This window comes from Vanellus vanellus (assembly GCF_965231255.1).
Source record: "Vanellus vanellus genome assembly, chromosome: 1".
NCBI lineage: Eukaryota > Metazoa > Chordata > Aves > Charadriiformes > Charadriidae > Vanellus > Vanellus vanellus.
Window position 1 is genome coordinate 17,061,545 of NC_138905.1, and position 19,061 is coordinate 17,080,605.

Consider the following 19,061-nt stretch of genomic DNA (forward strand, 5'->3'; position numbering starts at 1 on the left):
GAACTTGGTGGATCGGGTGTTATGGATACAGCACTTTTTTTTTTACAAGGAGTGGCAGAAAAGTCATACAGTGGTTTTTGTTCTAAGAATGTTGCACTGAAAATTAACAGAGTGAAGGCACTATTCAGAGCAGATTACTGAAACGCTGTTTTCAGCTGTCTTGTCCCATTGTGAAATGTCTGGTTGTTATTTTAGTAGTGTTAGCTAAGCAGTCATTTCAGTAATGATTAATGACAACTTATAATTTTCTTTTAACTGACCTGATCCTCCTTTTCTTTTGTGGTATTATTTAACTGTAATTATTTGGGAAATGGCTTGTAGCTTCAGCTATAATAAGTATGTTGGTAACTTTTTGTTTGTTTTGAGTTAAATGAAGTTGGTGAAATGTAATTCTTGTACATGCAGCTTATAAGTGTAAAGCAAACAACTGCCCTAGATGTAAGAATATATAACTGGGAAGATAAATTCACTCTATGGAGGTGAAAGAAATGAAAACAATTTTCAGAGCTACAGTAGTCTTGGCATGAACATGTGGTGATTTTAGGACTGTAGCTCTAAGGGCTGGGAGAGTAAGTGTGTGTGTGCCTGGCTGTTCGCGAAAAGGAAAGGGAAAGCTGGGTAAGGGAGGCAATAATTAAGAGTTCTTTGCTGTAGACATAGGAAACACTTAACTTTGTTTAAAAACAATAGAGAACCTCTTTTTAAAAATTAGGCTATTTTGAAGAAGTAGTGAACTTTTAGAATACACATACATTTAACTGTTAAGAGGAAGCAAGTGTTGGCATGACTGACAGGTTTTTGGTCATCTGGATAATCTTGCATTACATCAGTGTGTTTTCTCTCCTATCCGAAAAATTATTTTCCTGCAGTGAATAAACATTGGTTTGTTTGCTTATTTCTGAATATACTTGTGGTACTTATTATTGATTTCCCTATAGGTACTGGTAACTTGGAATGTGGGGAAGTTCTGGAATGTATGTACTTATTCTTAAAATATTTCACTTAATTGCACGAAATAATTTTCTTTTAAAGTTATTCCTTTGGCTTTACAGGTAAAACAGATTTATTTATGGTGGTGTGCAGAAATAGTGCAGTTGCTCTGCAAGAGTGTTCAGCTTTTGAACCAGAAAGCCACTGTCAACTCTGTGCCTTTAATTGAAAATACTATGCGGGCATTATTAGTTCATTTGTTGGTGTACTGTGATGCTGTGGGCAATGTTTTTGAAACCAGCTGTCTTTCTTACAAAAGTGTGTTTTTAAAGTAAAGTTTGACTCTTGTAATTATACACTAGTTACAGGTGCACTTTTATAGAGAATTGACACTGTCCACGTTTGCTATGAGCGGCATACTTTTTATGGGCTTGGTGTGTTTGGATGTGTTAGGCTGATTGGACCCTGGCTTACAAGAGGTACCTGAATTACCCCTAAATCCCTGAATTCTAAGTGTGACTGAGTTTAGGTTTGCAGATGCTCAGACTAGTTTTATGGTAGGGTTTTTTTTGCCCTTTTTTAAATTCCTTCCTCTTTTCCCCCTTACACCTAAATAAATGTTATTCTGTAATTTGGTAAAGCAGCAGTGCCTACAGTATTTTGAGGGGTTGGATAGCCCATATTCACCACACTACTTTTGACAGTACTGTTTTATCTCAGCTGAATTCTTGCACCCTAAAATTTCTGGAAACAAAATGTCTCTAAAATACTGGCAGCACTTGTCATCATGACTCATGACTACGCTGCTGAGCTGTGCATTCTTCAACAAGCTTTCCTTAAACTCTCTTTGATTAAATTTTTTCATCTTAAGTTACATATAATGACATTTGTTTAGCAGATTTAATCTCTGTTAAGCATTCAGTCATATAGCATAAAGATGCTACAGAAGGTGTATTCCTTTTCCTGATACTGTCCTAATTACATAATTAATAGCAGGCTCTGGTAAGCTTTACCAGTGGTGTGAGTCAGTCACTCCTTACAACTACACGCTCCAGAGCAGGAATGAAGGGAGCTGCTAACTTATGTGTTAAAGCTAAATTTTGGAGGATAACCCCCACAATTTGCAAAAGAAATACAGGGTGCCACGCTCTTTCTTTTCAGTGCAGGAATTGCTTTCTTCACGAATCCTTGTCCACAGATACACTTGATTGCCTAATTGACCTCTTTGTATCCATGAGTGCAGTAATTGTAGACGCTGGTCTGAGGATGCACCAAAAGACCTTTCTTTCCTCTTTTCCTTTTGAATTTGTGACCTCTATGTTCCTTTAAGCACTGTGACTGTCAGGTGCTACTACCATAAATTTTTCATAACAACAATCTTTAGTAGTCTTCAGTATTGTTAGTGCCAGTGATGGATGTGAAACAACACAAATGAAATTGTGTTTCATAATTCTGTGCATGAGCTTATCAGTCATAAGAGTGAAAACATATTTTTTTCAATAGAAACCTTAAACTTCCAAGAAGCAAGTGCACTTATGTGAAAGAGACAGATTTAATGTGCAGTTTAAGGCAGTCCTTCTGTTCTTGAGTTGTTTCTTGGATATTGAACTTTGTACATGAACATATCCAGAGCACAGCCATCAAACTGCAGACTGGTTGAACCCTCTGGGGAAACCACAGTTTTGGTGACACGGAGCAGTCACGCAAACCCAGAGCCACAGATGGCTCTGCTTCCTTGTGGTAAACTTTTGGGTTACATATTTCTTGTTCCTGCATTTTCTATCTTGGCTCTGAAGGCGCTTCTTTGATTTCTGATTGGCCTTTTGGAGATGGTAGGTTTCCCAGACTGCCTGGGGAAGGGACCTGTCCTTCATGCCTGAACCAGGTGTTTGGGATGTCTCTGCTGTTCTGCTGACTGTGGGGTGATGTCCAGAAGTGCAGTGTAAGCAGACTAACAACCTGAAAGTGTACGTGGGGTTTTTTTTTTTAGAAGACTAGAAGCTACATCTCAAAATAAAAACTGAAATGAGCTAGCACCTTCTTGAGTTCCTTTTTGTTCTTTTTAAAAAAGGTGAAAATTTTCAGGGTTAATCCTTATAGGACTAGGCTGTGAGTAACTCGAATATTTCAGGGTATGTCCACACATTTGGTACAATGTGGTGTCCAGACCTTGAGCTAATGCTGACCGCATTATTAGTACAGCTGAGCACTGTGTTCCACTGCACTGTAACAGTGGAGATACTTATTCATGCTTCTTACTCTCTAAAATGACTTGTTCACACTCCCTAATGAGGAGAGGCAGCCTCTCCAGACTAATTCGCTACATGGAGATCAGGTGTCTGTAGTCCCTTTCAGCACTGGAATATGTTTCACCCATGACTGCTGGGACCAAGGTCTCTATTCTGCGAATTTATTTCATGATATAGAAGTGCCTGCATTCCTGTATGGTATGAGATTAATTTTGAACTTCAGTTTTAGGAAGGCCTAACTCCTTGTTTCATTTCTTGCTCATAAACCATAAATATTTCAAGTCTTAATTCATAAATTAAACTTTGCTGCATTTGCTTAGATCTCATTTTCTCAAAGATACTGTACTATTATTTGTCTTCTAGCTTTCTCAGAGTGAGGCATAACACTAAATGTTCACAAAAAAACAAGGCAAGTAGTACAATTCTAAAAAATACTGTTTGTCTTAGAAATGTCATTTCCAATACCAGTTCTAATCAAATTGCACTTGGATTTGGAGGTGTGCCAGTTCTGTGCTTGGCAGGCACGTGGAAGCTTATGGTAGTGCTGCTTTTCCATCACAGCTGACCTTGTCTTGAACTAGAAATAATCAAAGCCTGTACAAATCCTGTAACACAGTCCCCCCTTCTCTCTATCAAGAGTCAAATTGTTCTCGAAAGCTGTGGATTTCTTCACTCACTAGAGAGTAAATTAGTCCAGGAGAAATTACAAGAAGGAGGTTTGGATGAAAGCGTTCATTCATGTTATAAGGAAAGATGTTGGAGGTCCACTAGATCTGCTGGAGGGTCTTTAGCCGTTCTCTGGGAGACAGAGACAGGGAAGGGAGCGTGTGGAGCAGTAGGTCTGTGTGAGGGCAGGCTTGGGCCTTTTGCCTCCCTGTGTTTTCTTTTCTTGGCAAAAGGACGGGGCTGTGCCTGTCAGTGTGAGGATGCCATCTGCACTGCATGGCCTGCTAGGCTGTTACAGAATTGTACAAGAATTAATATGAAATCATACTGCTAAACTGTTTTCTGGCTAGCCATAGTGGCTGCCCGGAGACACAGCTATTGTATGGCACGTCAGGAACCAAGTGGAAGCAGCAGCCTGTGAAACTGCCTCAGCCTGGCACTGCGAATGTAATTCCCAGCATCAACAGTTAATGGGTAGATGAGCTGGTCAGACGCAAGCTGCTGAAAAGGGTAATTGTTTTATGAAATTAAATTTGTTTTTAAAAATAAAAAACAGTAGCTGTAGAAGGAGGAGAGCTGAACAAATCTAGTTACAGCAGTGATATATTTCCTCACTTAATTTAATTCCAGTTTTCCATTTGCTGCCTTCTCATTACATGCAAACTGGAAGTGACAGTTTGCAGCACTGAAACAAAGGATTCTGCATGTGTATTTTTGAACAGCAATTTTTTCTTTGCAATAAAATAAGCTACTGAAAATGTAAAATCTCGGAGCCCATTTGGCAATTAAGTGGCTGATTTTTCTGGGTGTTTTAAGCTAAGGGCTTAGTGGTCCTGTTTAAAGGCTATGCATGGATTGAAGGGATGCCGATACCTTTTTATCAGTATCTTCATAGGCCTCTGGAGTAAAATCTGGACCACATAGATCCCACTCTAGCTTCTGCCACAGTCCTTAATGCATTTTAAGTCCAAGAGCTATCCAGGAAGTTTTATTCTCTGGCGTTGCCAAGCTTGTGTCAATACACCTACTTGATGTGCCTGAAAGTTTCCTGGTGTCTAAAGGCAAGCACTGGTATATGTGCAAAACATCTGCTTCGCTTGTTCTTGCCCAGGGAGCTGGTGCAAGTATGGGGTGAGTAACACCTGAACTCTGCCTAGTTTCTGTGGGCTCTGGGCACACACAACACCTGCTGGCAGTGCTGAGCTCAGTCTAGACCGTGGCAGCCATGGCAACTTTGGAGAAACATTGATGGGAGCGGTGCCCAAATCTTACGTAAGAGTGATTGAGTTACAGTTGCAGTGCACTGGTACTCATTGCCCTGGCTGTGCCCATGCCTCTCGGAGGAGAAACAGGTTCACAGGGTGGGAGCTGACCCATGGCAGGGGGGAAAGACCTAGCAATGTGCTGGGTGGCCAGTTGCCACAGCTCGGCTGCTGAGCAGTCTTGTGTAATTGCTGTAACTTGCGTGCCTTTAATTTCGTGTCCTTTTTACATCTTAACACCAGTATGTATAATACTAATGATCAATATCTTTAATATGAAATTGTACCATTAACTGATACCACTGAATACTAATGATTAAGGCACCCAGAAGCTGAGTTAGTCCTTCTGCAGAAGTGGTGCTGTTGCAAAGGTACCCTGGATTTGTCTTGCACTTTGTTTGCTTTTGTTTATAAGGGTGGCTTTTATTCCATTATTCATTCAGTTGTTAAAGTATTTTATGAAGGCTGTTTTTTCTGACTTTGTAGGCACCTGAAACAAATGGATTTCACCCTGAAGGCCTTCAAGGGCTACTGATAGTACAGTGTGTTTATGGCTTGCTTGAGACAACTGCCTCGCTGGCACTTAAAAAGAAAAGCAGGCAACAAATCATTTGGACTTTACCTGGAGTTTACTGTAACAGTGTAGGGGGTTGTTTTGATGCTAACCTTAAGGAGAGGTTGCTATATGGTATTATCTGTGGGCATTGGGTTTGAATTTAATTTGTAAATTGGTTCATTCTGAAGTGGAGTTAAAAACAATAATTATGATATTTTTTCAGAAGGAGTAGGGCTGGAAGGTGAAGTATTAACTTGTAGTACTTTTACCCTGCTTTTTAACTCCAGAAACACACACACACATACCCTACCCCAAGTTTTCATAACAAAAAAGTGTAAAAGAGTATTAAATCAGTTCTCAGACTTTTCATACTTGTTTTGCTGGCCACCATAAATGTCTTTGGAAATGCTGAGAAGGACATTGTAAAACTATATCTGTACTAAAGGTTGCTGAATGATAACTCAACAAATTTGAGCGTTTTCTTTACCTGTAGGTGTTATTTAGTGCCACAGACTGTGTTGCCACAGGCAGCAGAGGTGCAGGTGCCATTGTGCTGAGATGTGCTGGTGGTAGAACAGAAACTCTTAATGGGTGATGGTTGCTGGTATGAGCCAAAAGGCTTTTTCCGGTGTCCTTATTGCTGTCTTAAGAAGAGGTTGACCTGGTATTAGTCATATGTCAGCCTCTTTCATATTCTTAAACCTCATTGAGAGGTAAAGAGTTAATATAGGAATCACCTATTTCAGATGAATGCATTCAGATGCTATAGTTGTGGTCTCATTTGGAGGTGTTGATAATCATAGAAGCAAGCAAGCTTCCAATGTGCACTAGCAAAAATAATGAAAAATTTATGCAAGCAGAAGTACTAGGTTTCTGTTGGATGAAATCTGTTTAGCTTTCTTTACTCCCTTCCTCCTTGTTGTCAAGGAGTATGTTTAATGGGAGTGGTTTGATGAGCGTAAATGTAATGGAATAGAAAGAAGAGGGAATCATGATGCCAAAGTAATGGCAGGAAGCTGTTTTTTTTTTTTTTTTTTTTTTTTCTGGTTTTGGAGAGCTTTTGTTTGTTTCTACACTTCATTAAATGTGTTATTACGTGCTCTTGGATTTAATATTTCACATACCCACATGTGAAACAATTGTGATGTTTAATAGGTTCGGTGTAGTGAGAGGAGTGTTGGAGAGTCTTGGGTTTACAGGTTAACTTGTTTCCTGCTCAGCACTGCATGTGGTTTGAGTGATGTTTGAATTTGTTTTTCTGAGCAAGGTGAACGCAGTCCTTTCCCCACAGCAGAGTTTAAGGAAAAATAACTTTACATGGGACTTCATAGTCATGTTTTCTTCTTTCCAACACTCAGCTTCTGGCTTGTTACTACTATCTGTAAGATTAATTTGTGATTTATTTATTTTTTCCTCCCATAAAACGAGAATAACTTGGTGCTTTGCCCTTTTTAGGTCACTTAGCTATTGCTATTCTGTACAGGTGCTGAGAAGTTATATGGTAAATGTTGTGATAATTACCCTTTGTTAGAGTAATATTTGCAATACTTCACATGGAGATGCAAAATAAAAAATTCACTAGTCTCATTTTGTTTAGTATAGGAAATGAGATTGAGAGATTGCTTGATCATAGATGAATGGAGATTCTGGGGAAAAATTAGATAAAGTGGAGGTTCTTAAATAAACAAAGATATAAAATTGTTCAGTAGCTGAAAGGGGATGTGTATGTATATCTATCTATACCCTTATATAGCCATATATGTCTAAATAATATATATTTAAATGACTGGGACTGTTTTCCATCCCTAGAAATAAACTAAGATAGGACGTTTTTCAAAGGGATATTAAGATGTTACCTAGTTTAAACAGGAATAAATTCTGGGAAGTCTGATGTCTTAACACAGGGTATTGACCCCATGATAGCTGTAGTCCCTGAACTGTATTATGAGCCTGTTCCAGCTGACAATATTTTTAGCAGAAACATTGTGCAGCTATTCTACTGAGATTAGTTCCAGTACAATACAATGCATTACTGTGCCACCACTGGCTATTTTAGCGCTCCCTAATTAGACAGATTGTCCCAGTGTGCTGAGGCAGAATAGATTTAGGGGATTAAGTTTCATGTGTGTGGCCTGGAGGTTCTGCAAAGTACATGTAAACAAGAGTTGGGTGTGTTCGTGCTTTGGCGAGGAGGAGAGGGAAGGATGCAAGGCAAAATGTTGTTTGGGAACTTGCCACATCTAAGAAGATGTGATTGGAAATAGGTAGAAAACACCTGATTGTATACAATTAAGAGAGTAGCCTGAAAAACAGGTGAGATGGGGCCATGTAGAAGACTAAATGGGTGAAGTCAAATTGGTCCCAGAGAAAAATCCCAGTGGCAGACTGCCAGGCTGGGAACTGGGCAAGGAGAGATGACCAAAATGAACTCTTTCACATTTTAAAACATGGGTGCTGCCTGCTTTGCTGACAGAAGTGACCACATTAAGACATGACAGTGGGAAAGGCTTGACTGTAAGCAGAAGGAAAAATCACTTTTCCAATTGATGTGGGGGGTGGAGAAGGAATTGTTCCTATAGTCACTGCTGGAGCAGAATCTGACTTGCAGGAGGAGTATTCCACCCCAGACCACATGTACAGCGCAAATAGTAAGACTTTGAGAGCCATGAGGTTCAGCCAATCCATTCACACTTTTCATAAGTGGCCAGAAATCAGGTTGAAGGTGAGGCATTTGTTGCTTACTCATTAAGATCATCACATTAGCTTGGTGCTAAACTAATCAAGAGACCTATGTAGACTTCAGAGCATGAAGTATCCCTTGAGCAGACCTCAGGCTGAGTGATGAAGATCTCTTTTCTGCACATCCTTTTTGGGGAAGATGTCTTTCAAACCCAATGCAGCCATGATCTCTGATTGCTGCCTCCCAGCTCTGTGGCAGTGTAAAAGCAATTACAAAACGAGAAGGGAGTCTGTCTTTGGGCTGAAGCCTTCCTGATGTGGCATGTCTTGCTTCAATTTTCCTTTGTGCTGCATACGTGCTGTTGAAATGCTACTTTTTCTTAGTGCTGCCTTCAGATTTAGTGGTAAGTAAGGGAGGAAGAACACCATTGCTGCCGGGTCTCTGGATGTTGTGTTTCAACCCAGGGGAAGTGATTGAGCAGGTAACAAGCTGCTAGTAGTGACACAGATTTCCATCAGCTCAGCTGGTCTCTGGAATGGCATCTTGCTGTGGCCTGATTATGGTCATACATAATGCACTTGAAGCTTGGTGTTGTCCTGGGTTTTATAGCAGCAGGGCACTCAGAGATGCTGCAAGGCAGGGAGCTAGCTGGGAAGATTCTCATGGGAAGTATCCCAGGCCGACAATGAAACTGTTCACTTGACAGTCCTGTCATCACTGTAATAATTATCATGCAAATTATTGATATTTTAGGCATGCTGTTCCTCTTTGTGGTCACTCTGAGCCTTTACTTAGTAGGAGAAAGTAGAAAATTATTCGGCACCTGTCATAATTGCATCAACTCCTCAGCACACAAAATTAATTTTGAACTTTTTTAAAAAAACAGAATTAAAATATGTGAAGAAAAACTGGTGTGTGTGGTGTGTGTGTGTGTGTTTTTTTTTTTTTTTTCAGTTGTCAACCTTCCTTCTTTAAGTCAGTGCTAAAAGCCTTTTAGAACTGGGGAGGAAGTTGGGTTTTTGGGATGCACAAAAGGTTACTTAATTTTGAAAATGTGTTTTCCATCTTGATTTTTTTAGAAAAGGTCTTTCTAAGCTTTTTGTACTAGAAAACAATGGGAGAAGTACCTCTGGAGCTTTAGAAGCCCCGTTTAGAAGAGTTCATGCTTGTAAGAACAATTGATTGCCTTTGTGCTGTCTGCACTGGACTAGTGAAAGAATAAGAGTGCTTAGTCTTAAAAAGAAGCTTGCCCTCTGATTGACTTCATGGCATTAAAATGAGGCAGTGGAATAACCTACCAAGTTGGCATTTAATAAACATTAAGTGTTATAGAGGCAGCATGCTACAAAGCGTGATGGGCAGAATGTTCAATTTTTCCAGTTGTATAGAGTGCTTCTAGGAAAGGCATATGATTGATTTCTCTCTGAAGACTTCCTAGGTAGGTAGGAAGACTACCTAGAAGTCTCTGAATACTACCTAGAAATAAAAGCTATTTTATTATAAAATGTTCATTTGTCTAGAAAATAACTTTATTACAAGCTTAGGTATGTGTTCATCAAATTTTGTGTTTAGTGGACACAGGTGCTATTGGATCAAATTGTTAGTGAAGGAGCTATGTAACTCCTGACTTATTTTTAGTGTTCTTATTTCACTTAAGGGGAAAAAACCTTATGATAATTATTATGTTATTAGAGAGAAAATCTCTGACCTATATTACACACTCTATGTCGTTAAATGCAAATACTGTTTGTAGAATATTTGTACCTATTTTACACATCATATAATTGTTCTTTTTAATGATACTCCTCAAAGGTTTGTTTAATTTCCACTTCAGACTAGAGGGTATGCTGGCAAGGGCAGTACCTCCTGATCATAAATGAATTTTCCGTAAAGTAATTAGTGTGCAGAAAACCTTACAAATAAATTATGGTTGTTCTCTAGTGTCACACAGTAGGATATAATGAAACCCTTGGAATAAAAATTCTGAAAAATACTCCTGACAGTGATGCACACCCCTGGGTGAAAAACTTGTAATCTGCAATAAAAAGAAGATACGTCATGCTCTGTGTGATTTTTTTTTTTTTTTATTAAATTTTTTTTTTTACAGGATATTTCTCTCTTGAACTAAAGTATATGTGTGCTGATATAATTTGAATTAGTCTGCAGTAGTCCACTCAGAGTTGTTGGATGCTAGCGCTCTCTGCATCAGCAAGCATTGGCATGGTTGTAGTAGATCAGCAGGTCTCTTTGGGCCCTTATGTTTCCATTAGTTTTTGGAACAAGTTTCATGTGTTTGGAGTGGAGCATTTTGGCTTAGTTTCCTCTGAAAGGGGTGTAATTTGTGCACACTGAAACTGGTCTGTGATCCAGACCAACATGTGGTAAGTGAAGATGTTGGGGGAAGTTGCTTCAAGACAGCACAGCTATTCCAAACCAAACACTAATGTAGAGGTGACCCTTAGAGCATGGAAATCGAAATGAATAGGTGCCTTTAAAGTATACTCTGTGAATACAGATCTTCAACTTTGACATTGTGTAACTGAAAGTAGCCACACTGAGGTAAATATAGGTACCTGAAGTTTGATATAAATAGAGAATCTATATTAAATATTCCATTATTTTTTGTATGTAGCTGTACTGCTGTTTTGTCACCCTTATATATAGTCTTATTTGTCCCTTGTTTTTTAAGCTGCACGTTTGGTTTTTTTTTTGTTGTTATGTACTTTTTTTTTTTATTTGGTGCTGCTTTGAGAAATTGGAAACACCTTTTTAAAAATATTCTTTTAAACAAATTATTAGCTAATTACAGCTATATGTTATGTTGGCCAAAGTTTTTCTACTTAGTAGTTAACCATTAAGCCAATTGAATCACAAACTTTCACTATCTTCTTTAGTTGCGGAGCTAGTACATTAATTCAATTTTGACAAGACTGCAAGAATATTATGAATGCAGAGGAATTAATACAATTATAGAATATAAGGAGTCTGAGATGGCTGTGTTCTATGAAGTAGTTCAGAAACTGAACAAATAAAAATAAAAGCTGAAATCTGTCTCTGTGGAAATAATAAGGAATAAGACCTTTAATAATAAGGAATAAATACCTTTAGAACTTGTTAGAAATTGTTCTTTTTATTTTCTTCAGAAGGTATGCTGCTTCACTGAAAGCAAACATTTCACAGAAGTATTCTGGCTGTGACAAAGCTTCTTTCCTGTCAAAGGAAAAGCAGAAATGTGAGCCTTCTCCTTGCACTCATAGCAAGGAGGCTTCAATTTAAGATTATTATGTAGGCTTTGGGGGTCCTTGCTCCCAAATGACTGCTTAAACTATCCTCTTTTTTTCATATTTCTGTTGCTATTAAAAAAAAAAAAAATTACGATGAAATCAAACCTTCCAGTTTTATTAGATTTCTTCATGTTTTCAAAGACTGAAACAAATCATGCAAGTTAATTTTTGGTAATGCATGATACAGAAACATTCAGGTTTCTAAGCAAGTTGTCAAACTGAAGTGGTAGGTACACCTTCAGGGAAGGTAATATCATTTGCATGAAGGGTTTTATGAGTGGCGTTCTGATACAGTCAGTGGCTCAGACAGCTGGAAGCTTCCTGGCTTGATGAAAAATTCTAATTTGTCAGTAAGGAATTCTTTTCAGATCTCTTATTTACATTGTCTGTATGCCCCTCTTTCTGACTATGAGAATTTCTAATAGTTCTTTTTGTCTCTTCCAAAACAGAATTAGACCACAGCTAGCCAAAGAGAAGATTGAAGGATGCCATATTTGTACATCTGTCACACCTGGTGAACCTCAAGTGTTCTTGGGAAAAGATAAGGCCTTCACTTTTGATTATGTGTTTAACATTGACTCCCAGCAAGAAGAGATCTATGTACAGTGCATAGAAAAACTGATCGAAGGTTGCTTTGAAGGCTATAATGCCACTGTCTTTGCTTATGGCCAAGTAAGCTTTACAATTTTATTTTAAGGTATTTGTTTTGGAATAAACAGTTTCTTGTAACTGATCTTCCTCTTAAATTTTGGAATGCATGAACCTGTTTTTTGATGTTTTGGTTTTATTTTAAATGAGAGATCCTGTAGGAGACTGTTTAGGAGGCTATATAGATTCTATGCAGAATGGCAAGTGAAACACAGAAAATATGTACATGCAGTAGGTCTGAATTAACAATAATACTGAAAATAGCATGAGTCCATATAATTCCTGAATTCACCCCAATGCAGCAATACAAATAAGTGACTTAATCAGTTGATATATAGCTAGAGGTTGTGCTGAGACTCTTTTCTGAGCAATTATCCGTCCCTCTGCATTTTCAGATGCTTTTGGGAACAGGAGCTTTTTAAAAAATAATCCTGAGGAACTTCAGGCCACATTGTTTGTTTGTGGACAAAACATAGAGATCAGATTCCAAAGTCAGAGAGCTTGTCATAGAGAACACACCCTCTCAGTACACTGGGCACACATTTTACTTCTCAAAGCCGAAACATCATTGAGCATCATTGAGTGTAGAGAATGCGTTATTGTCTTCTGAAGATTCCTTTAGGAATTGATTGCATAAAATTTGGTCTTGGATGCTGAATTTCACCACTGTTAAATGTCATATCTCAAGTTAGCTAGGTGAAGTCTAGTCCTAGTGAAACAAAGCAGTTTGCAGATCCAGTTTAGTAGATTATGTTCAACTGCATGATACTATCTTTGTCTTAGACTTGACCCACTAATTGAGTGAAAACACAACATTACCTTGTCTTCTAGAGGACTTCACACTTAATTAAGCTCCTTTCCTAGTGAAGGTGCAGCTTGTATTCTTCAGTGCTGTCTATAAATTGAGAACAATGGTAATATTCTCCCTGAGATATTCAGACATCATAATTAAGGGAGTCATTTGATCTAATTCAGTAAAGAATTGCAAATGCAGCTTCTACCTTCAAAATACATGCTTTAATTAACAGTCTTTGTTGAAAACATTAACTATTCTTTTGACCTCAGAGATGATAGCTCAAGGCTGATGTAAGCAGCTTAGGGGAAGCTTGTAGGGGAAAGGTTATAAAAGATTGAACTGGTCCCTGTCGTCTTGTATGTGATCTGTGAATAAACAGTAGAGTTTGTCCAACTGCTGTTTACCCATTTTTTCAAAATGGCCTGTTATTGTGCATGTTAATATTGTAAAGATGACAAACTGACTTACTGGTCACTATCTAGCACTAGTGTTTGTTCACAAACTGCATTTGTCTGTGATTTGGTACTATTAACATGTTCTAGTCACTAATTTTTCAATTTAGACAGGTGCTGGCAAAACATACACCATGGGCACTGGATTTGATGTCAACATAACAGAAGAGGAACAAGGCATTATATCACGTGCTGTTAAGCATCTTTTCAGATGTATTGAAGAAAAAAAACAGGCTGCTATTAAACAAGGACTTCCACCACCAGATTTTAAAGTGAATGCACAGTTCTTAGAGGTAAATATGATCTGTGCTTGTGTATGTAACTTCATGTGTTTTTTTTGTTGTTGTTTTTAGAAAGCCAAGTAAACGTTTCTCTGGTTGCTACTTCTGCATTCTTTTCCCACAAGATGTTTTGAATTAATCTTCAAGATTTCAAAAGGAAACTTTGAGGAATTTGCTTCAGCTTTTCAATTTATGAAAAAGAGTCTTTTTATCTTATTCCAATTATTTTAGTATTTTCCTTTACAGCATTATTTTGAAGTGTAGAAATAGTTGTATTAGACATAATTTATCCCTTTCTGCACCACATATTTGTTTGTGGGGCCTGTTGCTCTTGCCTGTTTGTAATTCTTTACAAAACCTTAAAGCAAGAAACTGTTTAAAAAAAAAAAAAAAAAAATCAATTGTACTTTGTGCCTTTGTATAGTGACCATGCTTTGCCTGCTTTTGTCACTTTGCCATAGATTTATTTAGCTTTCAAAATCTGTTCAGGAGACTTGTTATATGAAGAAGAAACCTAGCATAAAAAACCCCAAACCTTTCTGTGATCCCCAAAGATTTAGAATTGGGCTTCTGTGTCACTGTTCCCTCTTTCATTAGACCCAGAGAAAACCTGAGTCAGTGCATGGAAAAACTGTTCCTGTTGTGTTTTCTTGTAGACACAGCTACTGGTAAGAGAGGCCATAAGACCTGTGATCTTTCTGACCTGCAGCAGCTGTTGGTTTAAGTCTTGCAGCTTTTGTGCAGTCTCCTACCCATGGAACTATTTTTTTTTTTTTTTTTTTTTTTACAATTGATTTGGGCGTAACATATTTACATTCACTACAAAGCTTCAAAATTTGATACTTTAAGCACATGGAGAGAAAGAATCAATTTAAGGAAGAGCAGGTGTAAATGCATATTACTTATTTCAGTATTTGCAGCTTTACATTATCTACTTTGGGGGGGGAAAAACCCACTTTCATATTACCCAAGAGAAAGCTGTTGGTTTTATTACTACTGAAGTAAACTAGGTCTTTTAGTCATATGTTCCTAAATTGTTTTAAAGATTAACAAGCTGGCATTAGTTTTGCATAGGTTTGTCACTGCTAACCTTAAGCAGAGCTTTTTGTTGCTCTGGCTAATGTTTGCCTAGAAAGAGTCTAGGCTTGAGCGCAGGCTGTGGGAATGCTGTATTCTTCTGTTTTCTCTGTTTGAACATTGGGGATCTGCAGCTTCATTTCTGCTTAGGCAGCTGCAACAGTAGTAGCGTAAGGAGTAGTAACCAGTGTAGTTTCTGAAGGCCTTATTTTTTTTTTGGCATAACATTACAAATGTGACTGAGAGACCCAAAATACAGAGCAGTAATTGAATATTATGGTGATAATGCTGTACAGAATTGCAGATGTTACAACATATTTCGGATGAAACGTACATATTAAAACTTATTTATCTAATTTGGAAAAAGGTTAAATGATGTATATAATAGTTTCTCCCTTAACAAAATGTCACTTCTTTTGGTGATTTTTATTTTTTTTTTTTTTTTTTTAATTTTACTGAGGCTAAGTTAGAGCTCTCCCAGAAAGAGCTTTTTCTCATTAGTTACAGATTATATACTACTCTATCATAAAGTATCCTGTTCCTCCCATCCTATCTACCATTAGGGCTGGATTACATAATCAATAATTTAGTTGTTGAACAAGTTGAAGCAGCGTTTTATTTTGGAATAACTTTTAAGTCTGACAGCTGGATAACTATTGGGAACAATGACTGCTTGCTACTTGCTTGATTTTCATTAGTTTGCTGCAGTCTGCCTCTCAACTCCTTGCTTTCCTGCTAACTTTTCCAAAAGAGAGGCATATGCAGTGCGATGCAATTGTAGATGCATTATCAGGATCCTCTAAGTTGTAGCGTTTGTTTGCACTTAGCAAGGTAAAATATTAGTAAGAATGCTCCTACTTAGAATATTTATGCATGATTAAATATAATTCCTTTTTAATATGTAAAGAATTAAAAACATCACATTCACAAATCCTGAGCCTTTTCAGATGGATTTTCACTTGTGATAGGAGAAAGCCTCTTGCTTTCAGTGTATGAGCACGTACATTGGGTGAATACAGATCTATTGCAGTGGTTCTTTGGCTTTTACCTAGTGACTTTCATCGGGGATTTAATCAGTTTGGCCTATGGTCTGCTGAAATGAATTGGTATAACCAAATTGAAGACATCAGAACTGTTCCAGTATACATCAGTAGAGACCTAAGCCATAAGATTCCCAGTGGGATGCTGCTTTTTCTGTTTTGGTTTTTTTTTTTGTTTGTTTGTTTGTTTGTTTTTTTGGATGTTTGCCTTGATATCTTCAATTGGATTTAAACACCTTTCCTAAACCCCAGAACATTCCTATGAAATGATAATCCATTTCCTGTAACACTGATAACTGCATAGTAATTTCTCATGTCTTTGCTGGTTCTCATGTCATTTACTGACCTAAAAGTCTGACTTACTTAATGATACTGAGTTGAAAACCACTAAATGTACATGTACTTACCTTCAGGAGGCCCAGTGAAGCAGACAGAAAACATTAAGCAGCCTGAAACATGTGGTAAATAGCTGCTGTTGCTCATATGATTGCACCTGAAAGTTGTAACTAAATCTGAGGCACCAAAGTGTAGGTATTGTATGGAGGAAAGTACAAAAGCCCTGCTCAAGAAACCATGACATAGTATTTTTGGCCTGCTGGTTGATGTCTTTAATAAGCAGCTTGCACAAAAACTATTATATGTTAAATTCCTTCCAGCACAGGAACAGTTTATCTACATGAGAGACATAGAATTATTAAGGTGTCAGAGAGGAGATGAGAAAAGGTGTGATAGCAGGGAGAGCAAGTGGAGTGAGTTTGCAGTGTTTGGAGAAGGGTGCAGCCAACTGAATCAACAAAACAAAAGCCAAGCCCAAGGTCAAACCTGAAGACAGAAGGTGCCTGCCACAGAAGCCACCGCTGCAGTTGTTCTGCGGGCACTGAGTGCCTCTGCTTCCCTGGTCCTACCAAAGAATTTTCTCTGAGATCTGAAGATGTGGAGGAAGTTACTGCTGCTTCTGCTCAAGGCCAGGTGTTCTTGCTCGTGGCAGGGGTTTGGAACTAGATGATCGTTAATGTCCCTTCCAACTCAAACCATTCTATGATTCTTTGGAAAGCATAATAGTAAGGAGGGCAGATGACTTAATTTGCAGCTGCTCTGTGTATCATCCTATTGTCCTTGTAAGTTTGGGTTCTTCACACCATCCTTTTTTGAGAGCCTTGGCATTTGGATTTTTAGAACCTTCGGTATGTGCCATGCACAGATTTGTTAGTCTTTGGAGGAATTCCTAAAGTAATATACACTTTTTTTGTCTCTCTTTTTTTCTCCTCTCTTCAGCTTTACAATGAAGAAATTCTTGATCTGTTTGATACCACACGCGATATTGATGCAAAGAATAAAAAATCAAATATTAAAATACATGAAGATTCAACAGGAGGAATTTATACAGTGGGTGTTACAACCCGAACTGTGAACGGAGAATCGGAGGTGAGCATTGAAAATAAATTTCTCTGTAGCATACTAAGTGCTTTTTAAAAATGTTCTTTCTTTGTTTTGATAGGCAGTTAAAAAAAAAAAAAAAAAAGTAGTTATGCTTGCTAACATTTGTATCTCAGACAATTTAGGTGTAAAGTTTAGCTGAAATGTTAATTTTCTTTATTTTCAGTCAATTTAAATCTGATAAGTGTCTGATATTAAGTGCATACCACTTTCACTTAATGCTAGAAACAGACTTTTGCTAATAGTATAGTTCAGCTGCGAGAGAAAATTTAGGCAAGTGTAATTCTAATCTCCTAAATCTTATATATGTTATTTTTCCTGTGACAGGAAAGGTTTTCATGATGACTGATATGATGTAAATTGCCATTTGTAAGTGTCTGTGTATTGCAAATCTGAATACAAGTGTTATTGTACTGTACAGTTTTGAAAAAAGTACAAAAATTGTCCATTTTTGGCACAGGTGAATGGAAGGAAGATTGGTGTGTTACTACCAGGGGACATTAAAAAGAGGGGTACAAAGATTTAAGTGTTTTCTTTCAGAAACCACAAAAAACCCTTTTAGTTTGCTTATTTAAAAATCTTTGTGCTTTTGGCATATAGGAACTGAAATAATAGCAAAGAGAAAAAGCTTATTTATATCCAAAACAGTAAGAGTTACAGGAACACTCTTTATTTAAACTGCAAGCAATGCAATGTAGTTCTTGTCTGTTTTCTAGATGATGCAGTGCTTGAAGCTGGGGGCTTTGTCTCGGACCACTGCCAGCACTCAGATGAATGTTCAGAGCTCACGGTCGCATGCAATCTTTACTATACACTTATGTCAAACCAGAGTCTGTCCTGCATTTAACACTGTACGTATCTTTGCTGTTATTAAACTTCACTTTAGTAACCATTTTTCAAAATGTGAATATGGTTTTGGCAGTCACTGCTATTTGAATTGCACTTAGTAAAGATGCTACAGTCATAATCATGCTCGATGAATTTGCTAAGCATTATAATAATTTGATTTAATCTGTGCATATGTAACCATCCTCTAGCCAGAGGCAACAATAAACTGCAGTCTCTTACATGAACCTGCTCATTCTCCGCTAGCATTTTCTTCAGTATTTCATTGCAACATACACAAGTAAGAAAGTTAAAATGTAATTTGTCTTTAATTGGGAAAGCATTTTTAAGTGTCTCAGTAGTTATCGGGTTTAAGCTTGCAGTCACCTAACTGAAAATGCTTGGCTATTCCAGAGTAAGTTTTGATATCGAACAAGCAGCAAGCAGAAAAGTATTCGACTCTGAAGCTTAGCATATTTATTTCAAATAGATATATACTTGGGGTTCACATGTGTTGTTAAGTCCATGCACTTAACCTGAAATTTAAACCATGAATATACATGGGGCTGTTCTGTAGAAGATTTTTTTTTTTTCATGTGAATGTTCAGTTGTTAGTTGCTGTTGGTGTATCTTGTAAAGAGAATTCTGATTTAATCCATACAACTGAAAACTGCAGTAGTTTCAGTGGGACTTATATGCTGATACATTTGGAGTAATCAAATTTATAAATATTTTAGTGAACTCCTAAGTACCTGGCTAGGATTTTTTTACACATAGAAATCACATTTTTAAGCATGTGGAACAGTGAACTGGATTTGTAATGCAGGGGGGCAGGGCTTGCTTTTTAACACTACAAATAATCATTTGCAGGCAAAATG

General features: G+C 37.6%; 1 protein-coding gene across 2 annotated transcripts in view; it reads left to right on the forward strand.

The window, feature by feature from the left end:
• KIF21A (kinesin family member 21A) overlaps positions 1-19,061 on the forward strand; it is a 93,582-nt gene that overhangs the window by 18,857 nt on the left and 55,664 nt on the right. For both annotated transcript variants that reach the window (XM_082479251.1, XM_082479252.1), the window contains exons 2-5: positions 12,077-12,299; positions 13,634-13,816; positions 17,197-17,346; positions 18,075-18,209. In XM_082479251.1, the coding sequence (XP_082335377.1) occupies positions 12,077-12,299; positions 13,634-13,816; positions 17,197-17,346; positions 18,075-18,209 (691 nt within the window). The remainder of the gene's footprint in view (positions 1-12,076; positions 12,300-13,633; positions 13,817-17,196; positions 17,347-18,074; positions 18,210-19,061) is intronic.